Here is a 21049-nt window from a genome sequence, read left to right as displayed (position 1 = left end):
CTACACTTTTCCTTTTGCCTGAATGTACTCACAGGGTCTGGTACATTTCTAAGCAGACAGGGTACTTGTAAAATTGGCATAAGCTGAATTCTTGCTGTATTTTAAGACTCTGTTCAAGTTCTACTTCCTGCATGAAGCCATCCAGTTAGCACAGGGATAGACAAAAAGTAGGTGTTCTATCAGCACCGGATTCAGATTAAGCCAATGTCATTACCTGTCTCTAGGTGTTTGATGCTACCAATACTACCAGAGAACGGCGGACATTGATTCTGCAATTTGCTAAAGAGCATGGTTACAAGGTACAGTAATACTCCCACTCTTATCTAGAGCATAGGAGCACAAACCACCACAAATCCCAAAAAAAGGAAAACCAACAGTCTCACAGCAGCTAAATCAAACAACACCGGCACCACATTTTAATGTGGTCATCTGGATTTCCAGGATACTGTCAAAACTAGCAAAGCAGAACTAGAAAGGTTTGGTGCCACATTAAGCCATGGAGCATGAGGAAGAAGTGGAGAACAAAAAGCATATACAAGTATAAGAACTGCAGTGAAAACACAAAGCAACAATCTGGGGACATTCAACTTGAAGTCAGTCTGCCTCAAAAAACTCAGAAGCCTGAAACCACCACTGTGTGAAAACATTATGTTGTCAGAGATGGCTCTGGGGATGACTTAGCCACTGAGAAGGAGCCAAGCTATGCTTGAATCCTACTAAACATAATTCCTTCCTAGAAATCTCTCTTCTGTTTCTCTTGTAGGTATTTTTCATTGAATCTATTTGTAATGACCCTGGCGTAATTGCTGAAAATATCAAGGTAAGGAGCAGTTAACTTTTCTCCTTATTCTGCCTTAGGTCTGGCTCATGCCTAAAAAGACCTCTAGGAGATAAATGAAGGTATTCTTCCCTGAGCTTCTCCTCCCACTTCGTATGGAGGAGTTCCCTGGCCATCCTGGCCCACAATGATCCTATGGAGTTCAGTGAAGCCAACATGCATGAGGACACTTCAGAAAGTTCACAGAAATTGAATTAAAAGATAAGTTTATTTTGGTGCAAAAAAATTTTTTTAAAGATTTATTTATTTGAAAGACAGAGTTACAGAGAGGCAGAGGCAGAGAGAAAGGGGGTCTTCCATCTGCTGGTTCACTCCCCAAATGGCCACAATGCACAATAGCCTGGCTGGAGCTGGGCTGATCCAAAGCCAGGAGCCAGGAGCTTCTTCCAGGTCTCTCTCCTACATGGGTGCAGGGGCCCAAGGACTTGGGCCATCTTATGCTTTCCCAGGCCATAGCAGAGAACTGGATCAGAAGTGGAGCAGCCAGGACTCGAATCAGCACCCATATGGGATGCCAGCACTGCAGACCGCAGCTTTACCCACTATGCCACAACACCAGCCCCACAAAAGTTTTTGAAATCCATGCATAGTTTGTTTTCTTAATACACATTTTCTATGACCTTTGTAAAGACCCCTTGTATGGAACCCTTAGTATGCACCAGGTACTAAGCCCATTAATTTTTCACAACAAACATATATGCTAGGGATCATCTCCATGTTGGAGAGAGGAAACTGAAGTTTCCAGAATAGGAATTAGCTGTCAAATATTCACACAGCCAGCAACAGATAAAAGTGAGACTGGACATACATCTTGGCTGTCTGCCTCAATAGCGTGTGTTCTTTTTTCTTCCCCACAATTAAAACCAGAAGCATCAGTGCTCTGAGATTCTAGGCATATGGTCTAGAACAAGATCATTCACCACATTTGATTGTTTCCTACTTCATCAAATTACAGGATCTCAGGGTCAGAAGAGACCTTAAAAGTCATCTTTTTCTTTTTTTAAAAAAAGATTTATTTTATTTGTTTGAAAGACAGAGTTACAGAGAGAGGTAGAGACAGAGAGGTCTTCCATTCGCTGGTTCACTCCCCAGATGGCCGCAACGGCTGGAGCTGAGCCGATCTGAAGCCAGGAGCCAGGAGCTTCTTCTGGGTCTCCCACATGGGTGCAGGGGCCCAAAGACTTGGGCCATCTTCTACTGCCTTCCCAGGCCATAGCAGAGAGCTGGGTTGGAAGAGGAGCAGTTGGGACTAGAACCAGTGCCATATGGGATGCTTGTGCTTCAAGGCCAGGGCTTTAACCTGCTGTGCCACAGTGCTGGCCCCCAAAAGTCATCTCTTTCAACCCTACATCAGATACTTAAAATGTCACCTAAATGTTTGTCTCAATTTTCTTCATACCTACAATGACAAACGGCCATTGCTTCAACAAATGCAGCCTACTCAAGCTGAAATCTGCCTTCCTGTAATTCCACTCAGTGATCCTATTTTTACCTCTTAGAATGTACAGCATGTGAAATTCCTCTTCCTTCTTCATCAATCCATCTATCCATCTATTCATTGATCCAAGAGAAATTGACTATATACCTGGAATGGGTCATTTGGAGCTTTGAAGACATAGGGATGGAAAGAGGATAATTCTTCCCTTGAACTCAGTCTAGTGAGGGAGACTGACAAGTATGTAGACAGTTCTCTAATATCAGTGCTGAGATGAGGGAATAGAGGAAATTATGGGAGAATAGGGGTGAAGACATAACCTTGCATTGGGGGAGTATGCCAAGGAAGTTTCCCAGAGTAATAACTGAACTGCATATTGAAGAATGCATAAAAATTTAACAGCTGAAGAATGAGAATAAAAGAACAGAGTAAGCTAAGCATGGTATCTCCATGGAACTATAGATAACTTAGATTGACTAAAGAAAAGTGTGTGGAGGAATAGGGAAGCAGTGAGAGATGAGTATGAAGAGGTAATTTGGGACCCAGTCATGACAAGCTATAACCCACTTGCTATAATCATTCAAATTTTGACCTGAAAGATATGAGAAAATTGTAAAGGGTTTTAAGAAGGGGAATGCCATGGGTAGATGTTTGTGTTATAAATATCTTTCTGGCTTCCAATATGGCAAATAAATAAAAAGCAACAAGACTTTAGACAGAGTAATCAGTTACAAAGGTATTGTGAGCACAGGCAAGAGAATGGATATTTATAAAGAAAAGTAGAGCTGATTTGGTTCCTGCTAAGAGTTGATGGATGATAAAAGAAGTTATCTGGGCTTACTCTCAGATTCTATTTAGGCTCATATGATTGGGTGAATGGTAATGACACTCCCTGAGCTAGATAATGTTGGTGGATAAGGTGAATATTGGGAGATTAGGCAATACAACCTCTTCAGAAATCCAGCGAAAATATGCCATAGTCTAATGGCAAATACTCAATACATGTAAACTATTACCTGTGAGCAAGATTTCTAGTTCCTCTTATTCATTCATTTCTCACATTGCGATTTCTGGTTCTTTTATAAGTGTTCTTCTTAAGCAAAGTGTGGTCTGGGGCTAAATTTGATATAACAGGCTTTTGTTGGCCATGTAAAGATTAGGAACAAGGAGTCACACAGTCTAAATTCTCCTAAATTGTCTAATTTTATAAACTTGGACAAGATTCTTTCCCCAAGTCTCAATTTCCTCATGGTTATAATGTGGGATGTTGAAGGCAGTGGTCTCTAAGAGGCCCTCCTAAGGACATTGTCAGAATCTCCATCTCCCAGTGTTTCCTTTGTTACCTCTGTCTTTCTCTGCTTCTAGCAAGTGAAACTCGGTAGCCCTGATTACATAGACTGTGACCGGGAAAAGGTTCTAGAAGACTTTCTAAAGAGAATCGAGTGCTATGAAGTCAACTACCAACCCTTGGATGAGGAACTGGACAGGTATAAGCCAAGAACCCCACAGTCAAGAGCTGGATTATTAGCCCAGTTTTATATCGTGTAGAACCTAGGGAAATACCCTCTCTTACTGGATCTCAACGTCACTATCTATAATATCAGGCAGCTGGATATGATCTGTTTTCAAGGATCCCCCCCAACTCTAAACTTTCTGTAAGACAGTAATTCTGTAATTGTGTAAGGTGTTCATCATATGACTGAAAGAGTACTTTCCTTAGCAATATGGACAGATGTGGACCCTAATCTCTGGGAGAAAAAATACCTCCCTCCTGTGGGTGTTGCTGTTACTATTGCAAAAAGTATTCTTAGGTAACATTTCAGTTTTTGCCTTCTTTGTTGAATCTCCACAACACACCTGTAAAGGCAGCTGAGTTATGTCTTGTGGTCATAAATTTTCAAGAAAGAGAAATTGAGTCTCAGGGAGCTAAAACTACTTTCTCAAGCTCCATCCAGAAGTTAGGGGGTATAGGTAGGATTCTAAGTATACATTCTGTTTCCTAGTCATGTGTCTTCTCCCAACACTCATAGACCTCTACAGTCAATAAGTATTGACTCCTTTGAGCTATGGTATAATGTAGAAAGTGTAAATGGATTAAGAGGAGCAGTTTATATCCCCAGGTAGCTTCTATAGGCCCTTGACATATAGGAAAAAATCCATGAAAAACAGGAAATTTTCTTTCATAATACCAGCTAAAGATAGGACATATGTTAGCTGGAAGTACAGAGCACATGTCAGGTTCAGATGTAAAGTGTTCCCAGAACACTATTCTCTTTAAAATTGGTTGCAGATACTCATTCCCTTTGGGAGAAAAATGTGAAGTGTAAGGAGGCCTCAAATGATTGCAACCACCCTCAGAAATTTAAATATCATCCTTCCAGCTTTACCCAACTCAAGTACCAAGAGATGAGCATTGTTATTGCTCCACTCCTTAGGTGAGGAAACTGAGATTCAGATATAGCAAAGGCACACCTTAGAGTTGGTGACTGTTTATAATAGATGATGGTCATTCTTCATGTGTTTCAAGTATATGTTCCTGGTTTGTCTAAGAGATCTAAAAGGGTAGACATTGGGTCCCTGCTGCACATACAATGCCTGGAACAGAGGAGGGTTCTACCAGTTGTGAACCCCCTTTCCGAGTGAGGAAGGAGACAGGCACACTCAGTCACAGGTGCACATGGATACAATTTGGTATTTACCTATAGGGTTATAGATAACAATATATCATTTGAGATGTTCAAAGAACAGCAGAAGAGGAGAAAAGAGCTTGGCTCAGGATCAGAAATGTGGAATAGTGAACAAGGAAGAAGTTGTCAATGACATGTTTGGGACAGCCAGGGATACAAAGGATCACTGTTTGTCTTGGAGTATGATGAAGTGTGAATCACAGGGAAGAGAACTCCAGGGTATATAGGGTGAGAGTGACAGCGAAAAGACAGTGTGGCTCAAGTAGAGGCTGAGGGAGGAGACAGGTAGAGATGAGAGAGAATAATGAGCTCCTAGGGGTGGCCAGGAATCAAGTCTCTAGACAGGTACCCAGAGCACGGCAAGGCAGAGTATTTCCTTAAGTGAAAGCTGCATTGTGGAAGGGGATTGAAAATAGCATGTATGGTGGGGATTTCTCTTGGGACAAACCTGCCACCATCAGCACCTGAGCTGCCCTTGCTCCTGCTTGGATCTGGCCCAGCCACCTGTCCTACATCAAGATCTTTGACGTGGGCACACGCTACATGGTGAACCGAGTGCAGGACCACATCCAGAGCCGCACAGTTTACTACCTCATGAACATCCACGTCACACCCCGCTCCATCTACCTGTGCCGGCATGGAGAGAGCGAGCTCAACCTCAGGGGCCGCATCGGAGGAGACTCTGGCCTCTCAGCTCGGGGCAAGCAGGTAGGGAGAGCCCCGTGCACCCCCACGCGTGGCTGAGCTGGCCCAGGTGTGGTTGGGGCGGAGCTGGACAGGCAGGGTGGTGCTGCCTGGGTCCTGAGGAGGGGCCCACACTAGAGCTGGGCCAGGAGCAGGTTCTGCCCACGCCTGCCTTCCTCCCCATCAGCCACTCAGTGTGGACGCATCCTTGGTGGCTCCCAGGTGCCAGCGGCTTCTGCGGGTCTCCTAGCTGGAGCCCGGCCCTCCAGGCCCGCCCCAGTCTGCCTGCTCCATCACATGACCCCCCTTCACCCCTGCCTGACAGGTCCCCTCATCCCTCTCACCACGCTGTGCCTTCGCTTGTGCCCCGCCTTGCTGCCTGCGGTCCCCTCTGGTCGCTGGTCACCATCGCTGGCAGACAGCTGCCTGGAGGGCCCCACGCTGAATCCCTTCTCTGCGACTTGGGGCTGCTGCCACCCTCCCCACCGCAGGGGTCATGCGGTCAGCAGCTGACCCACTTCTGGCTGCGTCTCGCCTGCCCTCCCAGCTCCATGCCAGGCCCAGCTCCTGCTCCGTGGTTGGTCCAGGAAGCCCTCACGGTCAGGTGGCCGAGCCCGGTCTCCATCTCTCCTGGGCTGGGCCATGTGCCCTGCACATTCTGGGAGGGGCTCATACAGGGCTCTGTCCTCTCCCCCCCAATCTGGCCCTGGCCTTGTGGGCATAGGTGCTGTTCTTGCTGGAAGGATCATGTGGGGGTGGGAACAGGGGGAGAGGAGGAGTGGGGGCAGCTATGTTGTCATGTATGGGACCCCTCCTCACAGCCACAGTGCCTTCTGCTCCCGACGTGTGGCCTCATTTGATGTCCACAACAGCTTTGTGGGGTGGGCAATACCCACACCCAGATATGGAGGACGGAGCTGAGGTCCAGAGAGGGGCAGAGAGTGACCGCAGGTCACACAGCCTGGGCCAGACAGAGCCAGGACTGAAAGCCAGGCTTTCCTGCCTTGCACCTCAGTATCTCTGCTGGAGAGGCAGGAGGGGTCCCAGACAAGGCGCTGTCACTTACAGCCCAGTCCTCATGGCTCCCTCCCTGTCACTCCCCGGCTGGCAGTCTGTGTACGCTGGCCTGTGGCTCATCTGTGGCTCCTCAGGGCAGAGTGAGAGGCCATGCAGGTGCGACCCTGCCCCATGGCACCACCTGCAGCTTGGGCGCTCTTGCTGACGGGTGGCCATGGCCCTCTCATGCTGCTTAGAGCCCAGGTGGACAGTGGCCAGCTCCACATGTGCTTCCTGCTCACTAGCGTGTGCGTGCACCTGCACACACCTGGCCCAGCCTTCCGTGTGCTGGGCACAGTGCTCCATGCGCAGCTGGCAGTGCCCTCAGTGGTCACCCCCATCACCATAGCCCTCACTGTGCAGCACCCACTGTGCACCTGGGAGCAGTCTGGGTGCTGCTGACTCCCCAGGTGAAGTGACAAACACAGAGACCACAGGTGAGCGCGAGCTGCTCGCATCTCTCAGGCAAGCCGTGAGGCCTTGGAGGGCAGGGACTCGGCCCTCAGCTCACAGGGACCGTGTGAGGGAGTGGGGGCCTCACCCACGTCTCCTACCTCCCAGTCAAGCGCCCCTTCTGTCGGAGCGCACGGACGCTGACTCAGGTCCATGATGAGATGCGTGCAGGAGAGGCGTGTGGCTGTGGCTCTCAATGAGCGCCTGGTGCGTGCGTCTGTGCCAGTGTTCCCAGCGCACTCCGTCTGGGATGGCAGTCACACCTGTGCACAGCACGGCAGGTCACCTGCTCCCTTGGGCTGCCACAGCCCTTGGGGGCCTCTCTCCATGCTGCCTTTGTTTCCTGCACGGGACTGGCCGTGTCTTGAGAACTGGGACTCCCGGCACCCAGCATGGGACAACATGCACTCGGTACATTGTGAATTCTCTTCAAAGCTGAGTACTAGCAACCTTGTTCAAATATTGAGAATTTATAATATCAAAAAAACATGTCTGCAAAATCCCCTATCTCCCACTTCCAGGCCACACGCTGAGTACTCCAAACTTTAGTGTTCTTTGCTCTTACAGCCCAGAGTCTATTTCTGGTGACTCCATGGGCCTACCCCAGAGTCTATCCACTGTGGGCAGGTTGTGTCATAGGAGTGTTCACCCTCAGCCAAATAGTCACAGTTTGTGGAGCATGGGAATCATTGGAGGTAGGATGTTGATAGAATTTGGTCCTTGGCTGATTACCCATAAACACACATAAGGCATCTAGAAATACAGGATGGAGCTAGAAATGGAAAGCAATGAGGTGTCTCTGTTTGAACTATTTTTCCTAAGCCTCACAAATGTTTGTGGTGAGCCTGTTTGCTTGAATGAATAACCAAGAGGGGGATTCAGTGAGCAAGCATCAGCGAACACACAAGCACATATATACATACACATGGGCACACATAAACACACATACTCTATATCCCCTTGACCTCCAATCACATAGGGGGAAAGTATGACTTTTTTTTTTGACAGGCAGAGTGGACAGTGAGATAGAGAGACAGAGAGAAATGTCTTCCTTTTTTTTCTGTTGGTTCACCCCCCAATGACCGCTGCAGCCAGTGCTCTACGGCTGGCACACTGCGCTGATCCGAAACCAGGAGCCAGGTGCTTCTCCTGGTCTCCCATACGGGTGCAGGGCCCAAGCACTTGGACCATCCTCCACTGCACTCCCGGGTCTCAGCAGAGAGCTGGACTGGAAGAGGAGCAACCGGGACAGAATCTGGTACCCCGACTGGGACTAGAACCCTGTGTGCCAGCGCTGCAGGTGGAGGATTAGCCTGTTGAGCCGTGGCACTGGCCAGAATGTATGACTTTTTATAAATTTGGAATATTTAAACATCCCTCCACTATTCTTGGAAGATCTGAACTTTTTCTTATAGTTATACACTCCTCTCTCACCTCTCTTTTCCTCTCCTTTCTCCTTTGTACCTCCTCACCCTAGTATGCCTATGCCCTGGCCAACTTCATTCAGTCCCAGGGCATCAGCTCCCTGAAGGTGTGGACCAGCCATATGAAGAGGACGATCCAGACTGCTGAGGCTCTTGGTGTCCCCTATGAGCAGTGGAAGGCCTTGAATGAGATTGATGCGGTGAGATAAAGGGGTAAATCTGATGGGTGGGAAGGCTCAAGACCCCATGGTTCCCTTATAGGAAACCTAATTAATTTTAAAAACATTTTTTTGACAACCAGCCATGTGCCAGACACTATTTGTGTCTTTGAGATCCAGTGAAGGCCAGAACAGACAAGCTCTGTCTTCCCGGAGCTCAAAGGCAGACAATAAATAGGACATTATATCTCAGTGTGACAAAGGATTATGAGAGAAGTAAAAAGGGAGAATGGAGAATCAGAAGTTAAGGGTGATCCTGACTAGACTTGGTGGTGGGGGATTTATAAGGAAACTTGCTAGAGGAAGCTGGAGGTGAGATAAAAAGCATGCAGAATGGGGTAGGGCAGGAGTTGGGGAAATAATTTTAGTTCAGGGACAGGAAACATATCATGGGAAGGCCGAGTGGTGAAAAGAGAGCCTGGCATATTTAAGGAACTGAATTTAGAAAGAGTGGCAAAGAGGCTGGGAAAGTAGTGAGGGCTAGAGAGAAGGGACATGAGGCTGGAAAGGAGGCAAGACTGCAGTGCCTTACAGTCCGAGAGAATTGGATGCCACCCTAAACATAACGGGAAGCCATTTTCATGGTCCAAGTTAAGGAGGAGTAGTCTGAATGTAATTCTAATTTTTAATGTCTCCCTGTCTTGTGTGGAGAATAAGCGGGAAGAGGTCGAGAATGAGCATGTAAACCAGTTAGAAAATGGCTGCAGTATTTTGGCAAGATGTGACAGCCTGTGAACCAGAGTAATAACATTGGAACTAGAATTTTAAAAAGGACCTGGGGAATGTTTCAAAGGTGTAATCAACAGAGTTTGATGATGCCCTGGATATAAGAGGCGAGGAAGAGGGCAGGTGTGAAGAATCTAACCCTAGTGCTGTGGCAGTCTCTCTTAGAGTCAGGTTTTTTCCATGAGCTCTTTGATAAAGAATTTGTTTCCTCTCCATTCTCTTACCTGCACTACAGCAGTACTACTAGCAGCCCATAGGTTACAGTTGTTAGACCCCAACATAAAAATTTCACTACATGTATTGATAAGTTGCAGATGGGTAGTATTAACTTGCTTGCCGATTCTGTCCCGGTTGCCCCTCTTCCAGGCCAGCTCTCTGCTGTGGCCCGGGAGTGCAGTGGAGGATGGCCTGAGTACTTGGGCCCTGCACCCCATGGGAGACCAGGATAAGTACCTGGCTCCTGCCATCGGATCAGCGCGGTGCGCCGGCTGCAGCGCGCCGGCCGCGGCGGCCATTAGAGGGTGAACCAACGGCAAAGGAAGACCTTTCTCTCTGTCTCTCTCACTGTCCACTCTGCCTGTCAAAAAAAAACTTGCTTGCCTGCCCAATATGCACCTATAATTGTATGTGTATGTGCAAGAAGACTTCAAAATGTGCAAAAATGGAATTTAAAGGTAAAGTATAAATATAAACTTCATCTAAGAAACAATATCTGCCCTTTGATCTATCCCTAAAAAACTGAAGGTCTTGGAATTTTAACCATGTCAATACAGTCTTTTTTTTTTATTATTAACTGAAGAAAATGGTAAACTTTAAATATTTTTTTAAGATTAGGAAACATGAAGAAGTCATAAGCAACTAAATCAAGACTGTGGGGTAGATACCTAATGATTTCCCTTTGAAACTCCTCCAAAATTACCTTTTTGGTAAGAAGAATGAACAGGAGCGTTGATGTAGTGCAGTTTTCACAGGTGTTATTCTGTTAGTGCTTCCATTAACCTTCTCAAAACCCTCTCTTAATAAGCACATGTGATTGTTTTTTTATCCTCTAGAAAGTAAGAAGCAAAATGCCTCAACTATCCCAAAAGACCCTTGCTCTTGTTCAGGACACTTACTTTAACTTGGTAGTCATTGCTTTGATTGTGCTTAGTCTTCAGGATCCTACTGGTGAAGCCACATTTCATCTCTTATTACAATTTTTTGAAGAAGTGTTTTAGGACCTCAAGCCTAATTGTTTAAAATTTCCATTGCAATCTGCTCTTGCTGAACTCGGTGCAGCAGTTTTGACACCTGTCTAGCAGAAAGCTTGCTCCTGCTTTAACTTTGCAGTCAGAATTGTGTAAGCTAAGCCAACTGAGATATCTATAAGTAGTTGTTGTTCCTGCTATTAATTGTCAATCCTCTTCAGTTAGGGCATGGGCGAGATTAATTTTTCCTTGTGAATTGACATGAATGGTCTGACACTCAGGCTTCATCTTCAACATCATCTCATCCCTTCTTAAAATGATTTATCCGTTTCTAAACTATTGACTTTAAAAAATGAAAACTGCTGATTTTTTTGGGACATTGTCCCCATCAGCTTTTTGTACAACATCAATTCTTTTTTTTAAGATTTCTTTATTTACTTGAAAGTCCGAGTTACACAGAGAGAGAAGGAGATGCAGAGAGAGAGGGGCCATCCATCCGCTGGTTCACTCCCCAAATGGCTGCAATGGCTGGAGCTGTGCCAATCCAAAGCCAGGAGCCAGGAGCCTCTTCCAGGTCTCCCACATGGGTGCAGGGGTCTAAGAACTTGGACCATCTTCTACTGCTTTCCTAGGCCATAGCAGAGAGCTGGATCAGAAGTGGAGCAGCCAGGACTCGAACCGGCGCCCATTATGGGATGCTGGCACTGTAGGCGGCAGCTTTATCCAATACACCACAGTGCCAGTCCCAACATCAATTCTTTCATCATTCTTCCACCCAAGCTTCACCATGAATTTGATGTTTGCTGTTGCTTCAATTTTAGCAGAATTGATGTTGGTCCCATAGGAGCTGTTTTCAAACTTAGGCCTATTCCTCTTAGTTCCTTAAACTAGATTCTGTTAAGATATAACAAGTTAGTATGAGTTTACTTTAGTGCAAAAAAATTTGAAATCCATGCATACTTTTTCATTATATGCATTTTCATGAATGTTTTGAAGGCCTCTTGTACATTCATACCTATGTACGTAAACACAGATGTAAAGAGATGTGCATATTTTAAAAAGGGCTTTACAGCATTGTTCTACACATTTGCTATAAGATGCATGCAAGCAAATATCTAAACTCTATAAAAAGAGTTCAGTTGCTGCTTATTTCTGGCCACATGTGGTGTAAACATTCAGTGAACACCTACTTGTTTCACATTCTGGGGTGGTGCCAGAGACAGAGGAGATTAATAGGACTCATTGTTGGCTTCACTGACTTTTTGGCTAAATAGAGTACACAGGGGAATACATAGAGGAATACAAAGCAGTTTGTGTGATACAGGCTCTGTTAGGCAAGACTGTGGGTGCACAGAAGTCAGGACAGGGTATCTGACGCAGTCAGGATCTGCCTGGGAAAAGTGATGACTAGCAGAAGCCTGAGTGCTGAGCAGCAGTGAACCCAGTGGAGAGGATCCAGAATACTATTCCAAAGCAGAGAAGCCAGCATAAGCCAAAAGTATATGTGTGTGTGTGTGCGTGTGTGTGTGTGTGTGCGTGTGTGTGTAAATGCTAAGATTGCTGCAGTGGAGTTGGAGTGAGAGGGAAAAGGAATAGATTAGAAAAAGACATAGGAAGTAGAATCTCAAGAATTGACTATTGGGGGTGAGTGAGAAAGAAGGATGAATAAAGAATGATGCCTAAGTTTCTCATTTATTTTCTATGATTAGTAATAGTGGTACTTGATTCCATTGTTTGAGCCTTTCAAAGATGACTTGTACATCTTTTACATACATCCTCTATAATATTCTGTCGCTCCCCCTCTTCGCGGAGGAACGACACTAGACCCTGCGCTGTTCTTTTGTCTGCTCGGCCCTCCCCGGGTTTGCTGCTGGTTCTTCCCGGGTTGGCTACCGACCCTTCCACCTCCGTGGAAGGGTGGTGCCCCCTGCCACTTTCCCCACTTCCACAGGGGAGCGGCACACCGCACACCGCCAGCCGGCTCTCTCGGGGGCTGCTCAGATGTTCCTCAGGTGTTCTTGGTGCATGTTGTCTCTCTCCTCCTTTATAGTCCTCTTCCACCAATCCCAACTCTGCTACCCACACGCCAAGTATGCTGCTCTCCTGCAATCAGGAGCAGGATCAGCTCCTGCAGGTCATCACTCAAGTTGGCAAGAGACAGCTGCGTAGAAGCTGTTTACTCCTCTCCCAGCGCCATATTGTGGGAGAGCAGACGCATAGAATAAGTCTTAATTCCAGTAACTTAGTCTAGTCCGAGTTGCTCCCCACAATATTCAAAACACTTCTAGGAGGTAGTCATAATTCTTCTTATTTTACAGTTGAAGAAAACAAAATTCAAAGAGGTTAGGCAATTTTCTTAAAGTCAATGAGGAGTCAGTGGCTATTTTCCACAGGCAACAGGTTCCCAGCATGTCTCAGAATAGGAGGCTTAAGCCAATATGGAAGGACTTTCGGTACCCAGTATGGTGCACTCTCTTCCATAGGCAGCATCAGTTGGAGAATTTTGACACTTCAGAGTTGTTTGTAGTTTGGATTTGTGGTTCAGTTCCTCACCTCTGAGAGAACCCTTGTAGATGGGCCCAAAAGTCAACAACCAGAGGCCACTGTCTTTCCTACCAGAAGGTTTAATTGGAATCCCACGTACACAGAAAGAATTCTTAGAAACCAAACATCACTTCCTCCATGCCGCCAGCATTTAACTCACCTCTAGGGGTTTCTCAGTAGATTTGGAAGCTTCCATAAGCTCGTGAAGAACTCATTGTCTGAGTCCTCAATTCCTTCGTTGGGGTGGGAAGTGTATCTTGCCAAAGATTACTGTGAAATCATTCAAATATACTAAATTTGCTCTCTGAGGTGTCTGGATATCTGTTTCTTTGTCTGTCAGAGATCCAAAAGTAGAGGTCAGGGAAAGAAGAATAAGAAATATTTTGCAAAATATGAACACTTCTGCATTTATGTACACACATATACTCTTGTACATTCTGTCACAAGCATCTACCACAAGCATGCTTAGCCCACATACATGCACTTCACAGACACATAGGACCTCTCCTATCAATCACACCTTCACCATACATGAAGAAATGTACACATGCACAGACATGCACACATACATAAATATGTATACACTCATGGGCACACACATGCAGTATATATATATATATACACACACACACACACTCAAACATATAACCACAAATTCATACAGACTGCAGACAGAGGTACACACATACTCACACATACACATCAGAGACATGAGGGATATATACATTCATGGATATGGATATACACATGTCACAGACACACTGAGATATGTGATATGGAGAGTTATACCACAGAGATACTCTCAGGAGCATGTTCTCAGATGTTCAAATACCCTGTGCATGTTTGCACACACATACAGTCACACACACACAACATATTCTGACACAAATACATGCACAAACAAGGCATAGTCTTAAACATACTACAAGTACACATCATAAGCATGTCGCACACACACTTGCATGATAGAAATCCTTAAACTCACATATTTATTATACAAATACATACTTATATGTATAACATACACCTACAGACTTATTGGGGAAATCATAGAAAAACACCAGACACTCAGCCTGAACACTCATATTCACATACATTGACTCTCACACCCATATAGCCACATACCTCATGGTTCATGTATACATACATACTAACAGGCACAGCCCCAGAGTTGTGTTCACAGAGACCCAGGGGGCCATATGATACTGTTGAACAAATTTTGACCTCAGAAGTATGGCAAAGCCTATTTCACCACATGAATACTTTCATCTGAAAATACTTTTTCCAGGGTGTCTGTGAAGAGATGACCTATGAGGAAATCCAGGAACACTACCCGGAAGAATTTGCACTACGAGACCAGGATAAATACCGTTATCGTTATCCCAAAGGAGAGGTAAGGTTTGGAAGAGTGGCCTAACTTCTAGGACTCCTCTCCAGTATTTCCCTTTCATCTTCCAGGATTCCACAATTTCCTAGACAGGTTTAAAACAGAGAAAAGCTTATTTTGTAGCAGCTACCATCCCACAAAGCACATCAGATTCTTGGCTTTAGACAACAGATTCTTCTTCTTATTTATTTTTGTTGTTGTTGTTATTTATTTGAAAAGCAGAGAAACTGAGAGAGAGGCAGAGAGAAACAAAAGTAGATCCACTATCCACTAGTTCACTCACCAAATGCCTGAAGTAACCAGGCCTGAGCCAGGCCAAAGCCAGAAACTCCATCCAACTCTCCCTTGTGGGTGGCCCAAAGGTGCACATTAGCAGGAGGCTAGAATTTGGAGTGAAGCTGGTACTGAAACCCAGGCATGCCAATATGGGTTGCAGGTGTCCCAAGTGATGTCTTTACTGCTGTGCCAAATGTCCACCCCAGGTTATTCTCTTTAAAAACTACATATTCATCTGCTTATTCTCTCCCTGCTTTCAGGAGGGCCTATTTTATTCTAGATCTTGTCTTTATTATCCCCTCACTGGAGACACTTGAAGTAGTTCAACATATTATCTGTATTTTGTTACCAAGTTGCCTAAAGCTGCAGCCTGACTGGGCATTTGGCATCATCCCAAGGGAGAATGGCTGGTAGTTTAACCAATTTCATTGACACCACAAGAACCAGGCCATTAGTTCCCTATCTCCATATGACATGAATGTTCTTTGCTTTCAATGCAAAGTCATCACTTTAGATGGCTCTATATTTTAGAACATTTTTTAGTCATACTCCATTTGTGATACAAATTCCTGGGAACATTACCAGAAAAGCAGGACATCTGGGTAGATATAATACATGTTCTGTTTGATTTCAAAGTACTTTCACAGTTTTATCCCCATCCTCAGATATGATATTATAAAGTCAGTTTTAATATTATAAAATCAGTCTTAATTTGCCCTCATTTTCCCTTATATATTTTGAAGCTCTGTTATTAGAGATACACAAATTTAAAGCAATTATATTTTCTCATTGAATGGTACTTTTTTATTACATAGAAGGGAAATGTCTTTTGTTCTTATCATGATTTTAGCTGAAAAGTATATTTTACCTAATATAGTTTTACAATATTTCTTCTCATTTTCTTTTTTTGAAGATTTATTTATGTTTTATTTGAAAGGCAGAGTTACAGAGAGGCAGAGGCAGAGAGAGAGAGAGAGAGAGAGATCGATCTTCCATCCATCCATCCACTGGTTCACTCCCCAAATGGCTGCAAAGGCCAGAGCTGGGCCCATCCAAAGCCAGAAGCCAAGAGCTTCTTCAGGTCCCTCATGTGGGTGCAAGGGCATCTTCTACTGCTTTCCCAAGCCATATCAGAGATCAGAAGAGCAGCTGAGGCTCGAACCAGCACCCATATGGGATGCTGGCACTGCAGGCGGCTGCTTTACCCACTATGCTACAGTGCCAGGCCCCTTTTTCTCATTTTCTTGGTTCAACTTTATTCATTTGCTTTATTTTCAATTTTTATTTTATTAAATAAAAAGAACAGATTTAATAGATATATTCTAAGAAGATAACCATAACCTTCCTCCCTCGCTCAATCCCTTTCCTTCCTTACTTTCTTTTTTCCCTTTAATTTTTGCAGTAACATACTTTATTTACTTTATAATCACGGTCTCAATGCACCACTAACCATAGCGTTCAATGAGTAAAAAGTCAAAAGACCACTGTACTATAGGAATATAGACAAGGGCTATAAACAATAATCAAATCATTTACTTTGAACTTCTCTGTGTATTTTTTTATTTTGTGTCTTTTATAAACAGTTTATAGTTGGGTTTTGTTGTTCTTAGTCCAAACTGAAAATATGTCATTTGAATGGTAAGTTTTACTTTTATAGCAATTGCTGATTTTTAAAGTTTATTTCTATTATCTTGTCCTGAGGTCTCCATGCTTAGTTTACTTTTTCTCCTTTCCTGCCTTATTTAGGATTGATAACATTTTGACATTCTTATTTAAGTTATATAATCTGTTAATGTTCTTTTAGAGGTTATCCTTAATGCTTTTTAAAGATTTATTTATGTATTTTAAAGTCAGTACAGAGATAGAGAATGAGAGAGAGAGAAAGAGAGAGAGAGAGAGAGAGAGAGAGAGAGAATCTTGTATCCACTGCTTCGCTCCCCAGATGGCCAGGACTGGGGCAGGATGAAGCCAGAAACCAGGAGCTTCATCCAAGTCTTCTACATGTGTGTCATGGGTCCAAACACCTGGGCCATCCTCTTCAGCTTTCCCAGGTCACCAGCCAGGAATTGGATCAGAAGTGGAGCAGCTGGGACACAAACCAGTGCCCATATAGGATGCCAGCACTGCAGGTGGTAGCTTTACCCACTATGTCACAATGCAGGCCCCATACTCATAATATTTTAAAAACAATTTCATCTTAATCAATTGTATTCTTTTTTAAAAAAATTTATTTATTTATTTGAAAGGCAGAGCTACAGAGAGGCAGAGAGAGAGAGAGAGAGAGAGGTCTTCCATCTGCTGGTTCACTCCCCAGATGGCCACAATGGCCAGAGATGAGCCTCCCCTGGGTCTCCCATGTGGATGCAGGAGCCCAAAAACTTGGGCCATCCTCCACTGCTCTCCCAGGCCACAGCAGAGAGCTGGATCAGAAGTGGAGCAGCCAGGACTTGAACCGGCACCCATCTGGGATACGAGCATTGCAGACGGTGGCTCTACCCACTATGCCACAGCGCAGGCCCCATTAATTGTATTCTTATTAGATATCCTACTAAGGGAGAAAGATACAAAATTGTGTTTAAAAAACCACTGGAATATTTTTGTTGTTGTACAACTAATTGGAACCCTTAACATTTTCATGTGTATATTTAACAAAATCTAACATCACTATCTCCACCTTCCCCTTAAGTAATAGAAGAACTTTAAAATTCTGTTCTCTTAGCTGGCACCACGGCTCAATAGGCTAATCCTCTGCCTAGCGGCGCCGGCACACCAAGTTCTAGTCCTGGTCGGGGTGCTGGATTCTGTCCCGGTTGCTCCTTTTCCAGTCCAGCTCTCTGCTGTGGCCCGGGAGGGCAGTGGAGGATGGTCCAAGTGCTTGGGCCCTGCACCCACATGGGAGACCAGGAGGAAGCACCTGGCTTCTGGCTTTGGATCAGCGTGGTGTGCCAGCCGCAGCACACTGGAAGCAGCAGCCATTGAGGGGTGAACCAATGGAAAAGGAAGACCTTTCTCTCTCTCTCCCTCACTGTCCACTCTGCCTGTCAAAAAATTTTTTTTTAAATTCTGGTCTCTGTTTTTCCTAATTTGCATGTTAATTGTTTTGTATTTTAATTTAATATTAACCCCCAAATGAATTACCATTATTATTATTATTATTGTTACATAAGTCAATGCTTATTTATATTTAACCACTTGTTTACCGAGTCCTTTGATCATTCTTGACCTTTGAATCTCATGTCTTCTTCCTGGGTTCATTTTCCACCTTCCTTTAGAAGATTCTTGTTTGTTTATGTTTCAGTTTGAAAGGCAGAATGAGAGAGCAAGACACACACACACACACACACACATACACACACACAAATCTTCCATCCAACTGGTTCACTCCTCAAATGGCCACAATGCTGGGACTGGGCTAGGCAGAAGCCCAGGAACCCAGAATTCCATCTGGGTCTCCCACATAGGTAGCAGGAGCCTAAATACTTGGACCATCTTCCACTGCCTTAGGAACATTAGCTGGATTGAAAGCAGAGCAGCCAGGACTCCAACATGGGATACCAATAATGTAGCAGCCAAGAGCTGCATCACAATACCAGCCCCTAGAAGATTCTTTAGTGAGAATCTGTTGATAGTAAACTCACCATTGTTTTTGCATAGAAATAACCTTGGGGTGGGGGTAGGTCCTCAATCCTAGATTATATTTTGGCTGAGTATAAAATTCTAATTGACTTGTTTATTTTAAGCACTTTTAAGATATGTTTACTGTCTTCTAGCTTCTATTGTGGCTAAGAAATTTACTCTTGTTCTAATTGTTTCTTTTCTCTCCAGCTGTTTTTAGTCATCTTTGTTCCCTTTATGTTTCACTCTCATATGTCTACATATTAGTTTCTTTTTATTTATCTTGCTTGGAATTGGCTGGAGATTAGGATTCTTTATCAATTTTGAAAAACTCAGATATTTTATTTTATTTTTTTAAAGTGATATTTATCCTTTTGGGTCTAGCTTTTTTTTTAGATTTATTTATTTGAAAGTCAGAGTACACAGATAAAGGAGAAGCAGAGAGAGAGAGAGAGAGAGAGAAGTCTTCCATCCGATGGTTCACTCACCAATTGGCCGCAATGACTGGAGCTATGCCAATCCGAAGCCAGGAGCCAGAAGCCAGGAGTGTCTTCCTGGTCTCCCACGTGGGTGAGGGGCCCAAGGACTTGGGCCATCTTCTACTGCTTTCCCAGGCCATAGCAGAAAGCTGGATCAGAAGAGGAGCAGCCGGGACTAGGACCAGCACCCATATGGGATGCAGGTGCTTCAGGCCAGGGCATTAACCCATTGTGCCACAGCGCCAGCCCCTCAGATATTTTATTTTTAAAAATTCTCCTCTTATATTCTCTCCATAATCTCCTTCTGAAAATATAATTAGATGTGTTTTAGTCTTGTCCCCTCCTTCATGTCTCCTTTTACTTCTTTATTTTTCTATTTTTATCTCCTTGCTGTGTTCTAAGTAATTTCTTCAGCTTTATCTTCCAAATTTCTATTATTCCTTAAATTATGTCTAATATATGTTTACACCATGCATTGAATTATCTAAATATGTTTAGTTACATAAGTAAGGAGATCACACACATGCATATGATATAAAACACAGAACTTGCCAAAGCAATACAGGAAAAAGTAATTCTTTTCATCCCTGTTATTCAGTTCTCCAATTCTCTTCTATACAAGTATCCATTCATATTATGCTATTGTAAGTCTTTTCAGAAATAGCTGATAACTCTATGACTGTGAACAAGTTACTTAACTACTCTTTTGTTTTTCCTAAGCTATAAAACAAATTAAGATTACTATATTTCAAGATATGTAGATTTCACCTCACTTTTATTTTTATCCAAAGAATAGTATCTTCTAATCATTATACTATAACTTGATTTTTGAAAATATTTCTTATTAGCTTATTCCTTATCAGTTATATTTAAAATTGTCTCTGTCCTTTTAAAGACTGCTGAGTATTCCATCATATGGATATAAGACAGTACTTCAAAGAGTTCATGAAAAAATGGAACTAAAAGATAAGTTCATTTTGGTACAGAAAATTTTGAAATCCATGCATAGTCTTTTTTTAATAATACACATTTCCACAAGCTTTTTGAAGACTTCACATACGCATGGATTTCAAAATTTGTTGTACCAAAGTTTATCTTTATAGGCAACATTGTCACTTTTCAATATATGTGTGTAATCTTTATTCATTAAATAAGGGCAATCTATATTTCCCCTTCTTTAACATTGCTTTATTATTGCAAGCTTGGAGCTTCTTTCTTCTCTTAGTTCATAAAATAGTACTAAGTTACTTTTACCTGTAGTCTCTCACTATGCTGAGTTACACTAGGAACTTATTCCTTTGATCTAACTCTCATTTAGTACCCATTATCCAAATTCCCTCTATCTCCCACAACCACTCCCAGCCTCTAGTAATCACTACTCTATTCAGTCTGAGGCTTTTTTACCTCCCAAATATGAGAAAGTACATGCAATGTTTGTCTTTCTGTGTTTTGCTTATTTCACTTAACATTATATCCTCCAGTTCCATTCATTTTGCTGCAAATGACAGGATTTCAGTATTTTTATGGCCTAGTAATATTCTATTGTGTATATACATACCACTTTTCTGTATTCATTCATCTGATGATCAATACTTTAGCTGATTGTATATCCTGGCTGTTGTGAATAGTGCTGCAATAGACATGAAGGAGCAGGTATCTCTTTCATTCAATGATTTCATGTATTTTGGGTATATACCCAATAATGGGATTGTTAGATTATTTGGTAGTTCTATTTCTAGATTTTTTAAGAAATCTACATACTGTTTTCCATGGTGGCTATACCAATTTCCATTCCCATTGACAGTGTGTAAGAGTTTCCCTTTGGGTCTGGCATTGTGGTACAGCAGGTTAAGTCGCCACCTGTGGTGCCAGCATCCCATTTTAGAGCACTAGTTCTATTCCTGGCTGCTCCACTTCCAATCTATCTCCCTGCTAATGTACCTGGGAAAGCAATAGAGGATGACCCAAGTATGTGGGCCCCTACTACTTGCATGGGAGACTGGATGGAGTTTCAGGCTCCCAGCTTCAACTTGGTCCAGC

At 43.6% G+C, this 21049-nt stretch overlaps 1 protein-coding gene across 8 annotated transcripts in view; it reads left to right on the top strand.

Annotated features, from left to right (window-relative positions):
• The window catches only part of PFKFB1 (6-phosphofructo-2-kinase/fructose-2,6-biphosphatase 1), a 68261-nt gene that overhangs the window by 39100 nt on the left and 8112 nt on the right, over nt 1-21049 (top strand). For all 8 annotated transcript variants that reach the window (XM_008272667.4, XM_070067354.1, XM_008272669.4 and 5 more), the window contains 6 exons: nt 225-299; nt 764-820; nt 3639-3760; nt 5461-5668; nt 8631-8777; nt 14541-14645. In XM_008272667.4, coding sequence (XP_008270889.1) covers nt 225-299; nt 764-820; nt 3639-3760; nt 5461-5668; nt 8631-8777; nt 14541-14645 — 714 coding nt within the window. The remainder of the gene's footprint in view (nt 1-224; nt 300-763; nt 821-3638; nt 3761-5460; nt 5669-8630; nt 8778-14540; nt 14646-21049) is intronic.

The sequence above is a fragment of the Oryctolagus cuniculus genome, chromosome X (genome assembly GCF_964237555.1).
Source record: "Oryctolagus cuniculus chromosome X, mOryCun1.1, whole genome shotgun sequence".
Lineage (NCBI taxonomy): Eukaryota > Metazoa > Chordata > Mammalia > Lagomorpha > Leporidae > Oryctolagus > Oryctolagus cuniculus.
Note: the sequence above shows the minus strand (reverse complement) of the source record. Positions and strands in the feature narration are given on the sequence as shown.